This window comes from Xenopus tropicalis, chromosome 8 (genome assembly GCF_000004195.4).
Source record: "Xenopus tropicalis strain Nigerian chromosome 8, UCB_Xtro_10.0, whole genome shotgun sequence".
Lineage (NCBI taxonomy): Eukaryota > Metazoa > Chordata > Amphibia > Anura > Pipidae > Xenopus > Xenopus tropicalis.
In genome coordinates this window covers 9699759-9717448 of record NC_030684.2, presented here as the reverse complement: position 1 = coordinate 9717448, position 17690 = coordinate 9699759, and the positions used below count along the sequence as shown (strand labels likewise).

General features: G+C 46.3%; 1 protein-coding gene across 7 annotated transcripts in view; it reads left to right on the top strand.

Moving 5' to 3' along the window:
• The first annotated feature begins 476 nt into the window (after positions 1–476).
• Positions 477–17690, top strand: part of gsn (gelsolin) — a 40056-nt gene continuing 22842 nt past the window's right edge. For 2 of the 7 annotated variants that reach the window (XM_031890467.1, XM_031890466.1), the window contains exons 1-2: positions 481–585; positions 5875–6028. In XM_031890467.1, coding sequence (XP_031746327.1) covers positions 5987–6028 — 42 coding nt within the window. In that variant the 5' untranslated portion in view covers positions 481–585; positions 5875–5986. Of the gene's footprint in view, positions 586–5874; positions 6029–6165; positions 6316–17690 lie in introns of those variants that run through there. The other 5 variants (XM_031890470.1, XM_031890468.1, XM_031890469.1 and 2 more) reach the window with 4 other exon arrangements.

Below are 17690 nucleotides of genomic sequence, written 5' to 3'. Positions count from 1 at the left end.
GGGGTTATTTACTGTGGGTGTTGGGATATGGTCTGTTGGTTTGTCCCTGAGGAAGAGCACAGATTGTGCTCGAAACATTGGAATTTTTTCAATTAAACCACTTTTTCTTTTGTATCAAGTCCCTGTGTGTGCAGCACTCTTTCTATTATATTTTTGTTTTTGACCTGCACCAAGGGCATTTGGACTTGTATAGGGTGTGCTCCTCCCTGTATACTATATATATATATATATATATATAGGAATGTGGGAATATTTTCACTGGTTGAACATTATATTTCTATAACAATTTCATTACCTTTATATAAATGCAGAATTAAATCCCAAACCCCTACTCCAATAAATGCCATTTGTCCCTCTCTGTGCTAGTTTGTATGGCAGCTGTGATTTCCTCCCCTGCTGCCCCTCCCTCCCCGGGGGGTGCAGTGCCCGCCAGTGCCAGCAGGTGGAGCTGTGGAGCTGATGAATCAGAGAGGGTGGTGGCCCTGTGGCTAAGCTTTCTGTGCGTGTAGCAGCCCCGCAGCCTCATTCGCTTCTCTCTCTTCAGTGCAGGAGGGACCGCAGCTTGTGTGCCCAGTGACCCAACAGGTAAGTGCTAGCAGCCAGCCCTGCCCAGGCTAGTAGCCCTTCTCCCCCTGGCATTGCCACACTGGCACCCCCTCCCCAGCTTAACCCTTCCGCCCCCTGAATTGCATGCAGAGGGGTTACATTGTGCATGTACCCCCTTATATTAGCCATGCAGGTACTAACACACACAGGAGGGGTGCATTCATTACCCCTCCCTGCCAGATTCCATTGCTTTAACCCCTTGCAGGCACCTTTTCATGCCCATTTCCTGGCCCTTATATAGGCATGCCATGCCTGCTGGCCCCATGACTGTGTGGGGGCACTGGGAGATGGCTGGGGGCGTCTGTGCAGAACTTTACTTGTGTTTGGGCAGCCTGGCATCGAGCAGGGTAGGGGGATACTGCCCACTGATTTGCCCTCATAGCCAGAGTTGCTGATGCACAGAGCTGACACTCACTACCAACCTCCATTGCACGCTGTACTGGGCTGCCACTCACAAACCAGCCTCAGTTTTACTAAAAATTAACCGTAATGGTTGATTAAAGGGTAACTCTACCCAAAATAATGAATGAAAACTTCTTTGGTATATACAGACGGTTTTAAAGCTATTTGGAAATGCAGTTACTAGTCAATACAGTATCTGCCTGGCTGTTTATATTCTCTACGTTGCTGGTTCCGACTCCAGACACTGTGTAGCAGAAGCTGTAACTTGGTTTAAAAGCTATTCGGAAATGCAGTTACTAGTCATTACTGTATCTGCCTGGCTGTTTATATTCTCTACGTTGCTGGTTCCGACTCCAGACACTGTGTAGCAGAAGCCGTAACTTGGTTTAAAAGCTATTCGGAAATGCAGTTACTAGTCATTACTGTATCTGCCTGGCTGTTTATATTCTCTACGTTGCTGGTTCCGACTCCAGACACTGTGTAGTTATTCGGAAATGCAATGACTAGTCAATACAGTATCTGCCTGGCTGTTTATATTCTCTACGTTGCTGGTTCCGACTCCAGACACTGTGTAGTTATTCGGAAATGCAATGACTAGCCAATACAGTATCTGCCTGGCTGTTTATATTCCCTACGTTGCTGGTTCCGACTCCAGACACTGTGTAGTTATTCGGAAATGCAATGACTAGTCAATACAGTATCTGCCTGGCTGTTTATATTCCCTACGTTGCAGGTTCCGACTCCAGACACTGTGTAGTTATTCGGAAATGCAATGACTAGTCAATACAGTATCTGCCTGGCTGTTTATATTCTCTACGTTGCAGGTTCCGACTCCAGACACTGTGTAGTTATTCAGAAATGCAATGACTAGCCAATACAGTATCTGCCTGGCTGTTTATATTCCCTACGTTGCTGGTTCCGACTCCAGACACTGTGTAGTTATTCGGAAATGCAATGACTAGTCAATACAGTATCTGCCTGGCTGTTTATATTCTCTACGTTGCTGGTTCCGACTCCAGACACTGTGTAGCAGAAGCCGTAACTTGGTTTTAAAGCTATTCGGAAATGCAATGACTAGTCAATACAGTATCTGCCTGGCTGTTTATATTCTCTACGTTGCTGGTTCCGACTCCAGACACCGTGTAGCAGAAGCCGTAACTTCTGCTACATTATCTGGACGGGGCTTCTGTTCCATTTCAAGCCAAAATAGAACAATTCCATCTGGTCAATGACTCCCCAGAAACAGATTGTGGAGCTGGATCAGCTGCTTGGCATAGATACCGATGCCCGGCAGTGCATTTCCTATATATCTCTATGGTGATTTCCATTGCAAACTACTGATTATTCTGCGTTTCAAACTTCCTGCTTTATTTCCCAGTGTAGAAAGCCAGTTCTTTGTACTGCAGCTGCTAACATAAAGGGAGTTATTTATATAGACTTGGGCAGATTTGCCCCTGGGCAGTAACCCATGGTGACCAATCAGGTAATTGCTCAACCTGCAGCGGGATGAAAAAGGCAAATCCCTGATTGGTTGCTATAGGTTGCTGCCCAGGTGCAAATTTGCCCAGTCTTAATGATAATAATAATTTTATTATATAAAGTGTTTTCTGTTGGGTTATACAGTAGCCCTACAATATGTACTCAGCAGCAACCCTTCCCCATTGGTAAAGCCGGTGAGCCTTAGTTGTTTTGCTTGAGGCCCAGGCGGCTGACATGACTTGCCCAGGGATATTAAATGGGATTTGCTGAAAGCTCAGTGAGTCACGCCTGTGTGCCAGCTGGCTTGCAGCTGCCGCCTATGGTGGTTCGTACTGACGCAGGCGAATAAACAGGGCGACAGTCAGAGAATAATGGGGGCTGCCTGTCACTGTTGACTGGAGTTTGTTGGGTGACATTCGGGAAAGATGATCGTTAGCTCCTCCCATTTAAGTTCGTTTGTGGTGGGTACCCCAAGTGTGGTTGCCCTAAAGTGTCAACCTTATATTCACCCCCTGTTATTGTCCATCTTCCATGGCCCCCAACCCCCCTAAATCCAGCATGAAGCGCTACTGATCCCCGTGCATGCCCCCCCCCTTATTAACCCTTTATACTAACACATCAACACTATTCAGCTGGAAAGGCCAGTTTTTTCGTGCAACAAAACCACACAAAAAAACGGTTTATTTTTGGAAGTCGGAGTGGCTGCATTTCAGCAGAAAAACTAAAAATAAGCAGCCGGAATACACTGCTACGTGGTCTTTTGTTTCAGCCCATTGGCCTGACATATAGGAACCTGACGAAAGGGAAACTAACCCCGTACGCTTTGTGGATATAGGAGTCTGAATTCCTATTCAAGTTGCTGCAGGCTCCCATAGAGAAAAACACACAGCAACACCATAGTCACTAGAACCTAGCGATTTGGGGCATTTGTAAAGGGTTAGTTCCCCTTTAAATTAACTAAGACATTGGTATTGCCCCGATCCTTTGCCCGACTTGCTGCAGAATGAAAGGAAACCTATTCCTTAGTCGGCAGGAAACGTTCGGTTTCCGACGCTCGCCCTAAGCGCCCATCAAACATCACTTTACATAACAAAAAAGCGCAATTTCTGCATTCAGTCTGGCTCAGCGTGGGAACGGAATCAACCAAATAGGAGTTAAAGGTTTAGTTTGCCTTTAGCAGGATATAGGACAGGAATAATCTGAAATACTCAATTTTTGGTAAATTAGGTATGAGTTAGTTTTTTGTTTGGCAGCTCTCCAGTTTGGAATGTCAGCAGCTATCTGGTTGCTAGGGTGCAGTTTACCCTAGCAACCAGGCCGTTGTTAAACTGAGAACCTGGAAGATGAATAATAGGAGAGGACTGAAAATGAAGGCATAACAATTCAATAATAACAATAATAAGTTTTTTTGCCGGGGTCAGTGACCCCCATTTGAAAGCTGATAGGGCTCATTTCTAGCTAGGGTTGCACTCCACTGATCTAGTCGGTAATACACCACCCAAGGCCAGTGCAGGTATTACAAGTTATTATTGCTGGTAAATACGTAGTTAACTGGCCACCCCAATTTCTGCTTCGGACTTTCGGTCCGACTTAACCCCCTACCCCTTTTACATCATTACCACTCCCTGCCGCATAGTCATCCTGCCCCTTTAAGATGTTGGTCCGCCACCATGGTCCAACACCCCACTCCCCCCTTCCAACTGGCCTGAACTCCAGAGTCGGGCCGAGTGGCAATGGCACCCAAGGGCCCCCCGTTTGTTTGCCAGTGAGCTCAAAAGACATAGGTGACAAGTCGGGAGGGGCCGGATAAGAAAACTGGGAGCCACTATCTCAGCCGGCTGCTGCTGGGAGTTCCAAAAGGTCCCCGGGGGTGTCAACAGAAGAGGTACATGCCCAGCCCCCCCCCCCCCATTGCACCCTAGGTACATGCCTCCTTTGAGTGCTGCCCCTGGGCAACCCTATACATGGTACAGAAACAGGGTCATACTGGGGGGTTCAGGGGCCCCTGCACCCCCCAATGGGCCCTCGCCACAGCCTTCACCCCCTCCTCCGCAGGGCCCCCCCACTACCTGTCCAACCCCGACCCCCGAGCATGCGTAAATTAAACCTACCTTCAGTGAGTCGGGTAGCGCGCTGCAGGGATGGGGTCTGGGCCCAGTCCGACCCTGTACAGAAATTCTTTGCCAACTTCAGTACTGTGCAGGGGATGGGGGGGCACCAGAAGAGTGGCACAGAGGTACAATGTACCCCGGGGTCTGAAGTAAACTGGGGGTGCCTAGAAATTCCACAGCACAAGATTCATTCATGGTGGCAATTCAGTGCTCATCACAGTTAGGTACAGTGTCGCCGCATAATAAAATGGGCTGCAGGCTGAAACCCTTGTCGGTACATGCCTTATAAGAATCAATTATCTCCTAATTAAATTCCATCCCGCGATGTAACGTATCACCGTTTGGTAGAAACAGTTATTAATTCATTAAAACAGCTGTAACCCATTGCGACCAATCAGCAGTCAGCTCTAAGCAGTCAGGCACAGGAATGCCAGTGAATGCCTGATTCTAATTGGCTGCTACGGCTGCAGGGACGCCAACGCGGCAGAAGTGAAAGACCATTACGTAACAGTGTTTTGGGGTGGGGGAGGGGCTAACTACATTGTTGAGTCACATGCCTTTAAAGCTAATTAGCATTCTCTCACCATTAATACAATTACATTCATTAACTTTAAAGGGGATGTTCACCTTAACCTTTAGTATAATGTGGAGAGTGACATGCTGAAACAATTTGCACTTGGTCTTCCTTTATTATTATATCTGGTTGCTAGGGTCCAAATGACCTTAGCAACAAAGCAGTGATGTGAGGAAAGGACCCGAATAGCAAGAAAAGTAATCAAATATAACCAGGGTCAGACTGGGGGGGAACAGGGCCCACCGGGGCTCCCGCCGGCCGCGTCTCCTAACCCCTCCCCCGGCAGGGGCCCCGCTAACCCCCCACGACATCCTCCCCTTAGCGCGTAAGTTTAACGCGTCAGGGGAGGAGCGGTCGGGCAGGGGGAGCGCCTGCATGGGTCATGTCTGGACCGCCGGGGGGTCAGTGACCCCCATTTGAAATAGTTGGAAGCAAAAGGTATATCATTCAGAAACTATATCAAATAAAAAAATGAAGACCAATTGCAAAGTTGCTACGAACTGGCCACTCGATAACATACTAATTTGAAGGTGAACCTCCCCTTTAACCTTTCGGTTGACTGCTCTACAGTTTCTCAGAGTTCCCTACAGCTGACGCTCGCCATGGAATTCTGGGATTTGTAGTCCTCCCCCCTCCCAGCAGTTTGACACCCCTGCTTTTGTTTTTCCCCACCCACTTGCTTTTGTTTTGCTGCATGCTCAGGTAGGTTGGCTCCCCAGAGGCTAGTGGGCACGTGGATGGTGGCCGGCTAGCAGCAAGAGCGAGCCACAGATGCAAAGGTCCCCTGGCCACCTGGCATGAGTAGCTGCTAGCCATGGGCAACAGGAACGCTGCCGGAGTTTGCTGTGTACCACCGGTGTGTGTGCTTTTCTATTCTCCTTCTACCCTTACCGGGGCATTTGCATGGAAGCTTCACCCTGGGGTATCTGCACTTTTTGCTACTGGCCACTAGGTGGCTAATTAAAGGGATGACACGCTGATGTCTCTGACCAGGTGAGCTCATTAGTTACCTGCTAAATTGCTCACTCACCTGTGAGACATCTAGGGAGCCGGGGAGGCCTGTGTGTCGGGGCCGAGGGATACAAGAACCATTGCTGCAAGCTCACTATCTATAGCCCAGAGTCCAACTGGCCCTCTGCAAAGGTACAAATCCACTCACTGGAGCACTTGTAGGGCAATGAAAGTTTGTTTTTGCCACTTTTTGTTATTGTGAGTTTGTAGAAATCACAATATATATAATTTCTGGGAGTTATAGTTCAGCGATGCAGTTTATGTTTCAGATGTTACAGCTCATATGGATCAGAGAAAGTATATTATATAATATATATAATATTGAGTATATTAAAGGGGTTGTTCACTTTTGAGGTTAACTGTTAGTATGATGTAGAGATTAATATTCTGGGACAATTTGCAATTGGTCTTCATTTTATTATGATTTGTAGTTTTTAAGTTATTTCATTTTTTGTTTAGGAGCTTGCCAGTTTGGAGTTTCAGCAGCTATTTGGTTGCTAGGGTCCAAGTTACCTTAGCAACCAGGAAGTGGTTGGGATGAGAGACTGGTTAATAATAATAATAATAATATTATACATTTATTTATAAAGTGCCAACATATCCCGCAGCGCTGTACAATAAGTGGGTTACATACATTGGACATACAGAGTAACATATAAAGCAACCAATAACCGATACAGGAGGGGAAGAGAGCCCTGCCCAAAAGAGCTTACACTCTACAAGGAGTAACATATAAAGCAATCAGTAACCGATACAGGAGGGGAAGGGAGCCCTGCCCAAAAGAGCTTACACTCTACAAGGAGTAACATATAAAGCAATCAGTAACCGATACAGGAGGTGAAGGGAGCCCTGCCCAAAAGAGCTTACACTCTACAAGGAGTAACATATAAAGCAATCAGTAACCGATACAGGAGGTGAAGGGAGCCCTGCCCAAAAGAGCTTACACTCTACAAGGAGTAACATATAAAGCAATCAGTAACCGATACAGGAGGGGAAGGGAGCCCTGCCCAAAAGAGCTTACACTCTACAAGGAGAAACATATAAAGCAATCAGTAACCGATACAAGAGGGGAAGAGAGCCCTGCCCAAAAGAGCTTACACTCTACAAGGAGTAACATATAAAGCAATCAGTAACCGATACAAGAGGGGAAGAGAGCCCTGCCCAAAAGAGCTTACACTCTACAAGGAGTAACATATAAAGCAATCAGTAACCGATACAGGAGGGGAAGAGAGCCCTGCCCAAAAGAGCTTACACTCTACAAGGAGTAACATATACAGCAATCAATAACTGATACAGGAGGGGAAGGGAGCCCTGCCCAAAAGAGCTTACACTCTACAAGGAGTAACATATAAAGCAATCAGTAACTGATACAGGAGGGGAAGGGAGCCCTGCCCAAAAGAGCTTACACTCTACAAGGAGTAACATATAAAGCAATCAATAACCGATACAGGAGGGGAAGGGAGCCCTGCCCAAAAGAGCTTACACTCTACAAGGAGTAACATATAAAGCAATCAGTAACCGATACAGGAGGGGAAGGGAGCCCTGCCCAAAAGAGCTTACACTCTACAAGGAGTAACATATAAAGCAATCAATAACCGATACAGGAGGGGAAGGGAGCCCTGCCCAAAAGAGCTTACACTCTACATATATGAATAGGAGAGGGGGTTAATAGAAAAGAAAGTTACCAAAAGTAACCATAAAAGTGCAGCCTCGCAGAGCAATAGTATTTTGGCTGCCGGGGTCAGTGACCCCTGTTTAAAAACTGCAAAGAGTTGGGAAAGGAAGGGAAATAATGAATAATAAAAAATAATGAAGACCAGCTGAAAAGATGTTTAGAATTAGCCATTCTATAACATACTTAAAGGTTAACCTCCCCTTTAACTGTGCCAGCATATAGGTGTATTTATAGGTCTATGGGGACTGCCATATTGTTCCCCTTGGGCTCCCGTTGTCCTTACAAGGCAAGACAAGCAGTATGGCAGCTTCTAATATTAGATATAAATACACGTGGAAGTGACTGCTCCATATAAAGGCGGCCATACGCAGGTCGCCAAACAAGCGGATCTTCTGATATGCTCACCTAAGGCAGGCGTTACTGGGCAAATGAGCCGTTGGGCGGAGGACCGCATCGGCTTGTTGATCCGAAGGGAAAATCAAACCTACCTGATTGAGATCTGCCCAATTTTAGACCAGTTATTAGTTGAGTACGCCTATCGGGCCTAAGGATGCTAATCTGCAGCTGAAATCTGCCCGTGTAAGGCCGCGGTAGGTATCTGGCAGTGTATATGTTACTGTGTTGGATGGATTAGGGGCAAGCTGTTTTGCAGCAGGGAAACTTGCCTTGTTCTCTCATTGTATGGCTGTTGTCAGGGTTGGCCTTAGGCCAATTAGACCTATCGGGCGCTATAGGACCCTGCATCAGGGGGAAAAAACATAAAACTGTTTAGCCCGCCCCCAACCATGATTGGCCGATAATGTTGATATGTGTTCTTGGACATTAAACACAAAGTGGGCACATACTGCTACCCCAGGGTACCCACTGTCTGTCACTGTGTATAGTGTGCCGGGGGGGGGGGGCAATAATCCCTGTCTCATTATGCTTGGTGTGTCAGTACCCTAGGGGGCCACATTGTGCCATGAAATGTTGGGGGCCAATGGAGCAAGAGAGGTGAAAGGGGGGTACTCAGTCAGTCAGAGAGCGAGAGGCAGGGACTATTTGCCCCCCCAGCCCTGGACCCTGTGCCAGCCCTGTGCCATTGGATTGTCGTATAGGTAACCAAGTATTTTAATTGCCTGTGATAAGTCCTGTGTTGTTTTTCTCAGGCCGGGGGAACCACTTCTGCTCTTTGTGCCGGGTTTGTCGGCTGTGGTTTTAGAACTGTACCGCGGAACTGCCACATTTTACACCATGTTGTCAAAACTTCCCTACTGCGACTTGTAATCACTGACACCCTGCCTGCAGGGGAAGTGTGTATGTATCTGTGTGTATTGTGTTACTGGTGCACACAGTGCTGTACATTATAATAATAATACATTCATAGTACAGAATGTTGCTGGCATCCCCCCACACCCCAAATACAGGCAGTTTAACTGGCTTCACTGGGGCAGGGACTGATGGGAATGTGATGGGGACCTTAGATTGTAAGCTCACTGGGGCAGGGGCTGATGGGAATGTGATAGGGACCTTAGATTGTAAGCTCACTGGGGCAGGGGCTGATGGGAATGTGATAGGGACCTTAGATTGTAAGCTCACTGGGGCAGGGGCTGATGGGAATGGGATAGGGACCTTAGATTGTAAGCTCCACTGGGGCAGGGGCTGATGGGAATGTGATAGGGACCTTAGATTGTAAGCTCACTGGGGCAGGGGCTGATGGGAATGGGATAGGGACCTTAGATTGTAAGCTCCACTGGGGCAGGGGCTGATGGGAATGTGATAGGGACCTTAGATTGTAAGCTCACTGGGGCAGGGACTGATGGGAATGTGATGGGGACCTTAGATTGTAAGCTCACTGGGGCAGGGGCTGATGGGAATGTGATAGGGACCTTAGATTGTAAGCTCACTGGGGCAGGGGCTGATGGGAATGTGATAGGGACCTTAGATTGTAAGCTCACTGGGGCAGGGGCTGATGGGAATGGGATAGGGACCTTAGATTGTAAGCTCCACTGGGGCAGGGGCTGATGGGAATGTGATAGGGACCTTAGATTGTAAGCTCACTGGGGCAGGGGCTGATGGGAATGTGATAGGGACCTTAGATTGTAAGCTCCACTGGGGCAGGGGCTGATGGGAATGTGATAGGGACCTTAGATTGTAAGCTCACTGGGGCAGGGGCTGATGGGAATGTGATAGGGACCTTAGATTGTAAGCTCACTGGGGCAGGGACTGATGGGAATGGGATAGGGACCTTAGATTGTAAGCTCACTGGGGCAGGGACTGATGGGAATGTTCAGTACTATCTGCTGGTTTCTCAGGCTGAGGCATAAAGAGACTTCCCCTTGGCAACAGTAACCGGAATAAATGGAATCCCTAACATATGGTCCCTATAAACTGTTATGGGCCCCTCCAGCGAGCGCTCGCGGCTTCCCCTGGGCAGTCGGAGAGAATGAGTCAGAGATTTGGGGGGAGAATTGAGCAAGACCCGTCCTTCCTCTCCTTCTCTAGAAATTCTTCTGTCACGACTCAGCCTCCTTAGTTTCCCTTATTATAGAAACACCGAAAACAAGTGTAAATATAGTTGCACTTCAGTCCTTGGGAAGATGTCCCACCAGGGACCTTGGTCTTCTCAATCTTCTTGGAACGTCCACCAAGTTATTTGCGGCAGTCATGTGACTAATGGCAGATTGGGTCAGTGTAGGACAACTACCGTGCAAAGTGTTATTTTATAATGTTATTACTTGGGCATCTCTTTGGTCAGTTGATGTCTCAAGTCCATTTGATGGACCTCCCAAGCTTCAGGTTTGTTGTGGAACCAGTGGATGTGCCTAAAGGCGGCCATACATGTTCTTCTGCTGAACATTTGGATATCGATCGATCTAAAACTCACATTCAACCGGAAACTGTAGGATCAAGCTCTAAAAATAACCAATGGGAGGAGGTTCTGAACATGAAATAGTTACAGGCACCAATCGTACGAAAGTGACTCCCATTGTAGGTCCCTCAGGGGTATCGTCAGATACACAATACTGCGCCCTAACCTGTCTGAACGACTAAACCATGATCAACATGATACAGGTATGGGACCTGTTATCCAGAATGCTCGGGACCTGGGGTTTTCCGGATAAGGGATCTTTCTGTAATTTGGATCTCCATAACTTAAGTCTGCTAAAAATCATTTATATATTGAATAAACCCAATAGGGCTGTTCTGCCCCCAATAAGGGGTAATTATATCTTAGTTGGGATCAAGTACAGGTACTGTTTTATTATTACAGAGAAAAGGGAATCATTTAACCATTAAATAAACCCAATAGGGCTGTTCTGCCCCAATAAGGGGTAATTATATCTTAGTTGGGATCAAGTACAGGTACTGTTTTATTATTACAGAGAAAATGGAATCATTTAACCATGAAATAAACCCAATAGGGCTGTTCTGCCCCAATAAGGGGTAATTATATCTTAGTTGGGATCAAGTACAGGTACTGTTTTATTATTACAGAGAAAAGGGAATCATTTAACCATGAAATAAACCCAATAGGGCTGTTCTGCCCCCAATAAGGGGTAATTATATCTTAGTTGGGATCAAGTACAGGTACTGTTTTATTATTACAGAGAAAAGGGAATCATTTAACCATTAAATAAACCCAATAGGGCTGTTCTGCCCCAATAAGGGGTAATTATATCTTAGTTGGGATCAAGTACAGGTACTGTTTTATTATTACAGAGAAAATGGAATCATTTAACCATTAAATAAACCCAATAGGGCTGTTCTGCCCCAATAAGGGGTAATTATATCTTAGTTGGGATCAAGTACAGGTACTGTTTTATTATTACAGAGAAAAGGGAATCATTTAACCATGAAATAAACCCAATAGGGCTGTTCTGCCCCCAATAAGGGGTAATTATATCTTAGTTGGGATCAAGTACAGGTACTTTCTGGATAACGGGTTTCCGGATAAGGGATTCCAAACCTGTACAAAAATTATTGGGATAATTTGAAGCCCACACACGGTCTGTGCAATTATATCGGTGTGTGTGGCCAGCTTACTAACAAGTCAATGGTGGTAGAAATTGCCGAGTGATGCCCTCTGCCCCTGTTCATTTTCTCCATGGGGTTGGGACTCTTACTATGGAACGTTTCTATGCCCCGTACTGTCGTTCCTCCCCAATCTCATGCAAGCTCCCACTTAAGGTTGGACAGCTGGATATCTTCCATAGAACAATTGTCATTCCTGAGATAAAGGCCCCCATATCTACCCGGCAGCCCATTAAAGCCCTGGGTTGGCCTATTGCCTGCAGTTCTCACAACCTCCGCAATCTCTAATGGTCAGGGGAGAGACTTGGTGCCCATTTATTCAGTTTACTCCGTAATCTCTGGCTGCTAAGCAGCACCACCCCTACCCTATGAGCCTTGTATGCCCCTCATATGTAGTACGAGGTCAGCTGATGACCCAATGCTTTCCGTAAAATGGGTCATCGTTCGAATCAGGTTTCCATCTTGGCCACTTGTCTGATATCTAAATTCACCCAGTTTTGGGGGTAAGTCTTCTATACAGACATTGGCTATGTCCCCTTCTCTTGGCCTCTTGCTAGGGGACTATATCACAACATATGAATCAAGGGATGAGAGCGAAGGAATTTGGCATGTATGCACACTGGCATGATCATAAAAGCACAAAATAGCCTATAATTTCAGCCTTTGTTGTGAAGCCAAATCCTGCTGTCCCTTCTTGAACTAGAAGATGACTCAGAGAGAGAATATGAAAGCCTTATCAATCCCCACTCGGGGGTGTGCCCCCCCCCCCCCCCCAATTACTGCTGAAATACAGGAGAAATGGCACTGGCACGGAACTATATGGATTATTGGCTTTAATGCCAGTGCCAAGTTACCTGTGGGCAGGAGCAGGCGAGGGAATTAACACTTACCCAGAGGGGGAACGCTGGGTGGGATATCTGAATCTAAACTGCAGTGTAGTTGGTCCCATCTACTATGAAATAGTCACCCAATCCTGGCCCCAGGCTTTTATAATACAGGTATGGGATCCCATATCCGGAAAGCCTGTCTCCCATAGACTCCATTTTAATCAAATAATTCAGAATTTTAAAACGGATTTCCTTTTTCTCTGTAATAATAAAACCAATACCTGTACTTGATCCCAACTAAGATATAATTACCCCTTATTGGGGGCAGAACAGCCCTATTGGGTTTATTTCATGGTTAAATGATTCCCTTTTCTCTGTAATAATAAAACAGTACCTGTACTTGATCCCAACTAAGATATAATTACCCCTTATTGGGGCAGAACAGCCCTATTGGGTTTATTTCATGGTTAAATGATTCCCTTTTCTCTGTAATAATAAAACAGTACCTGTACTTGATCCCAACTAAGATATAATTACCCCTTATTGGGGCAGAACAGCCCTATTGGGTTTATTTCATGGTTAAATGATTCCCTTTTCTCTGTAATAATAAAACAGTACCTGTACTTGATCCCAACTAAGATATAATTACCCCTTATTGGGGGCAGAACAGCCCTATTGGGTTTATTTCATGGTTAAATGATTCCCTTTTCTCTGTAATAATAAAACCAATACCTGTACTTGATCCCAACTAAGATATAATTACCCCTTATTGGGTCAGAACAACCCTATTGGGTTTATTTAATGGTTAAATGATTCCCTTTTCTCTGTAATAATAAAACAGTACCTGTACTTGATCCCAACTAAGATATAATTACCCCTTATTGGGGGCAGAACAGCCCTATTGGGTTTATTTAATGGTTAAATGATTCCCTTTTCTCTGTAATAATAAAACAGTACCTGTACTTGATCCCAACTAAGATATAATTACCCCTTATTGGGGGCAGAACAGCCCTATTGGGTTTATTTCATGGTTAAATGATTCCCTTTTCTCTGTAATAATAAAACAGTACCTGTACTTGATCCCAACTAAGATATAATTACCCCTTATTACCCCTTTTTTGGGCTAAAGTTAGCCACTAGTGAGGCACATACAGAGCACTGTGTGGAAGAAATTGCCACGTGTGCCATTGCCCTTATGTTCTGGCCCATAGGCCACTGTGCAGCTAATACGGCCCATAGGCCACTGTGCAGCTAATACGGCCCATAGGCCACTGTGCAGCTAATACGGCCCATAGGCCACTGTGCAGCTAATACGGCCCATAGGCCACTGTGCAGCTAATACGGCCCATAGGCCACTGTGCAGGGTTCCCATGTAGGGGGGTTATACTGACAGGAGGGCTTTGGGAGGGGATAATGAGGATAAAGTAGCAGGGTGGGAACTCCTACAGCAATGACATAAGGACACAACACAGGGGAAATGAAATAAAGGTGTTATTGTGCCTTTAAGCAAAGCAGATTTGCCAGAACCTGTGTCCCTGCGAGCACAAACAAGGCAAAGTGTTTTTCTGCCCCTCTGGGGCATCTGCATAATTATCTCTGATCCCATATGGGTTTCTGTCTGTGCTCCTCGCTGTGCCGCCTAAATGAACAACAACCCTGCAAAGGATCAGACTCGCTGGGATTCTCACCCCAAACTTCCCAAAAGCTCTTTACTGGACCCCCCCCATATTCTGGGTTTCAGGTCTGATCTCCCCCACATATACACTGTAAGGGGGGCACTTTAGAAGTTCATTGACATTGTCAACATCTTCCTCCCAACCATAGGGGAGCAGGTAGTAACAAGCCGGCTTCTATTCGTACGCTCCCCGCAGGCTTCGCTCTGCGATCCCCAGATATTTGGGTGATTATAACGTTCCTGCCTGGCACAATTGGTGCAGGAGAGTTGTAGTTTAAAGATGGCCGTCGCAACCAGGGACAAATCTGGGCCTTTGTGCGTTTGGAAAGAAGCAGATCTGCCCTTTTTTCCCGTAGCGCCACTTACAGACAGGGCCACAACTAGGGGTAGGCAGAAGAGGCAAGGGTGGGGGCAGTGGGCATTTACCCCCTGATGTCTGCCTACCCCTAGTCCCCCAACTGCCCCCTCCTCTATTAAATCTTGCCCTGTGTTGGGCACCAATGTGGGAAGTGTGAAGCTGTATACCCAAACACAAGCCCCGCCCCCTGTTCCCCCCCCCTAGTCTGGACCTTGGGCCCCCAACTGCCCGCTCATCTATTAAATCTTGCCCTATGATGGGCATCAATGTGGGAAGTGTGAAGCTGTATATCGGATATGCAGCCCTTTATTTCTAGCCATTCCTGCAGCCTTCTGGTGGCCTAAAGGGGAACTCCACCCAAACACAACCTAAGCCACACCCCCACCCCCTTCCCCTAGTCCGGACCTTAGTCCCCCAATTGCCCGCTTATCTATTAAATCTTGCCCTCCGTTGGGCATCAGTGTGGGAAGTGTGAAGATGTATACCGGATATGCAGCCCTTTATTTCTAGCCATTCCTGCAGCCTTCTAGTGGCCTAAAGGGAAACTCCACCCAAACACAAGCTCCGCCCCCTGTTCCCCCCTAGTCTGGACCTTAGAGCCCCCAACTGCCCACTCATCTATTAAATCTTTCCCTCCGTTGGGCATCCGTGTGGGAAGTGGGAAGCTGTATACCGGATATGCAGCCCTTTATTTCTAGCCATACCTGCAGCCTTCTAGTGGCCTAAAGGGGAACTCCACCCAAACACAAGCCCCGCCCCCTGTTCCCACCTAGTCCGGACCTTAGTCCCCCAACTGCCCGCTCCTCTATTAAATCTTGCCCTCCGTTGGACATCAATGTGGGAAGTGTGAAGCTGTATACCGGATATGCAGCCCTTTATTTCAAGCCATACCTGCAGCCTCCTAGTGGCCTAAAGGGGAACTCCACCCAAACACAAGCCCCGCCCCCTGTTCCCCCCCCTAGTCCAGACCTTAGGCCCCCAACTGCCCGCTCCTCTATTAAATCTAAAAACACAACTAAGCCCCGCCCCCTGTTCCCCTGCTGATCTGGCTGACTACTTTGAGACTCAAATAAAATGATTATTATTAACATTTATTTATAAAGCGCCAACATATCCCGCAGCGCTGTACAATAAGTGGGTTACATACATTGGACATACAGAGTAACATATACAGCAAAAAAATGTAACCGTAGTCGCCTCCCCTCAGCCTGCCTCCTCCCTATCCCACAATCCCCTGCTGCACATGTGATGTCAATAAGGAAAGGAACATCCCAGTGCAATGCATTGTGGGTTATGCAGTTCCTGCAGGCTGTCTGCAAGCTGTGGAGAAGTTTTGTAACATCAGTGTTTTAGTCCCTCCTCCCCTGCCAGGATTTCAAATGATGCTGAAAGAGAAGAACTGTTTTGCAGCTGGATTTCGGCATATAAACATGGGATTGATTCCTACTTTCTGGAGATTACAGGGATAGGGGTATTAGGGGTTTCTGTGCTGTGTATGTATATTGGCAAGTTGCTTAGAATGACATAAAGGAAAGCACTTCCCCTTTAAAAGTGGGTGGAGCCCAGGGAGAGTGTGTAACCTTATTTTACTCTTACACATAATGAGATTAGTGTTGAATAAGGTCTGTTAAAGGGCAAGGAGGGTAGAGTTAAATGTATGGAGTAAAGTCAACAAGTGTATTTTCCTTTGTATTCAGGTTGAATAACATTAGCGCAGAGATTAAGCCCCATTACCAAGTGTTGTCTGGTCGAAATGGATCCGGTTCAATGCTGCTCATCAGACTGTTTTATATTGTATTATTCCCTGACAAATGCCCAGGACAATGCCCAGATAATCGCTGCTATTGTTGGGCGCCCAACAGATTTGCTGTACAAGCGCCCGGCCCGCGGTGTAACGTTACTGGTTGTTTTGGCCGCGCTGTTTAACAGCTGGAATGTGAGCAGCGCCTGCTATTGCCATTACTTCTGGACGGCTTTCAGCTATAGTCACGGCATTTAAAGGGAAACTACACCCAAACACTGCTTTTTGGATAAGGGGGGGTAAAAATGTAATTCTAAGCAACTTTTCAATATAAACTCATTAAAAACATCCGATGGGTTTAAAGTTATTTATAAAAGTAATTGCTATTGAAGCCAGTGTCTGTGCAGCCATTTTGCTATTCCTGGCTTTGACTTTTGATACAATGTTGCAAAGTCGGCAGTTGTTACATTGTTTCAATTAGCAAAGGGGCCCTGGCAGGGAATAAAAATGGCCGAACAGACGCTGCCTTCAGTAGCAATTGCATTTACACATAACTCTAAAACAATTGGACGTTTATAATGAATGGATATCGGGGAGATGATTAAAATTATATTCACTTATATTGGGCAAAAAACTCATTTTGGGTGGAGATTCCCTTTAACCTCAGCAGCTTTTGGGGACCCAATTTATCTTAAAGGGACAGTGTTCTGACTAATGATGAGGGTTTTAGAGCAGTAAGGCTAATGGCACACAGGCAGTTTAGGTCACTATGGGGGTTTTTCCCCCTCCCGTGTCTTCTGTTGTGGGAATTGCTTGGTAACTAGGGATGTACCAATTCCCAGATTCAGTTCGGGATTCGGGCCGAGTCCAGCCTTTTTTTGAAGGATTCGGTTTTGGCCGAATCCACCAAACCCAAATAAGCATATTCAGCAGAATCCATCAGGGTGGGTTCAGCCAAACCCAAAAAAGTGGGTTCGGTGCATCCCTCTTGGTAACTCAACTTATATGCCATTGACCTTAATAATAAGATCTGTTTGGTAAAGCCAAAGGCAAGTTGGTCCCTGTTCCCCCAGTAGGGTCTTAAGCTTATCCAGTATGGCAGCTCCCGTTCACATTTGCAATGCATAGCTAAGGTAAAACAACATATACCAATGTCAATGTGAACTTATGTTACAGAGTATACTGTCCCTTTAATGCAGGGGTCCTCAAACTTTTTA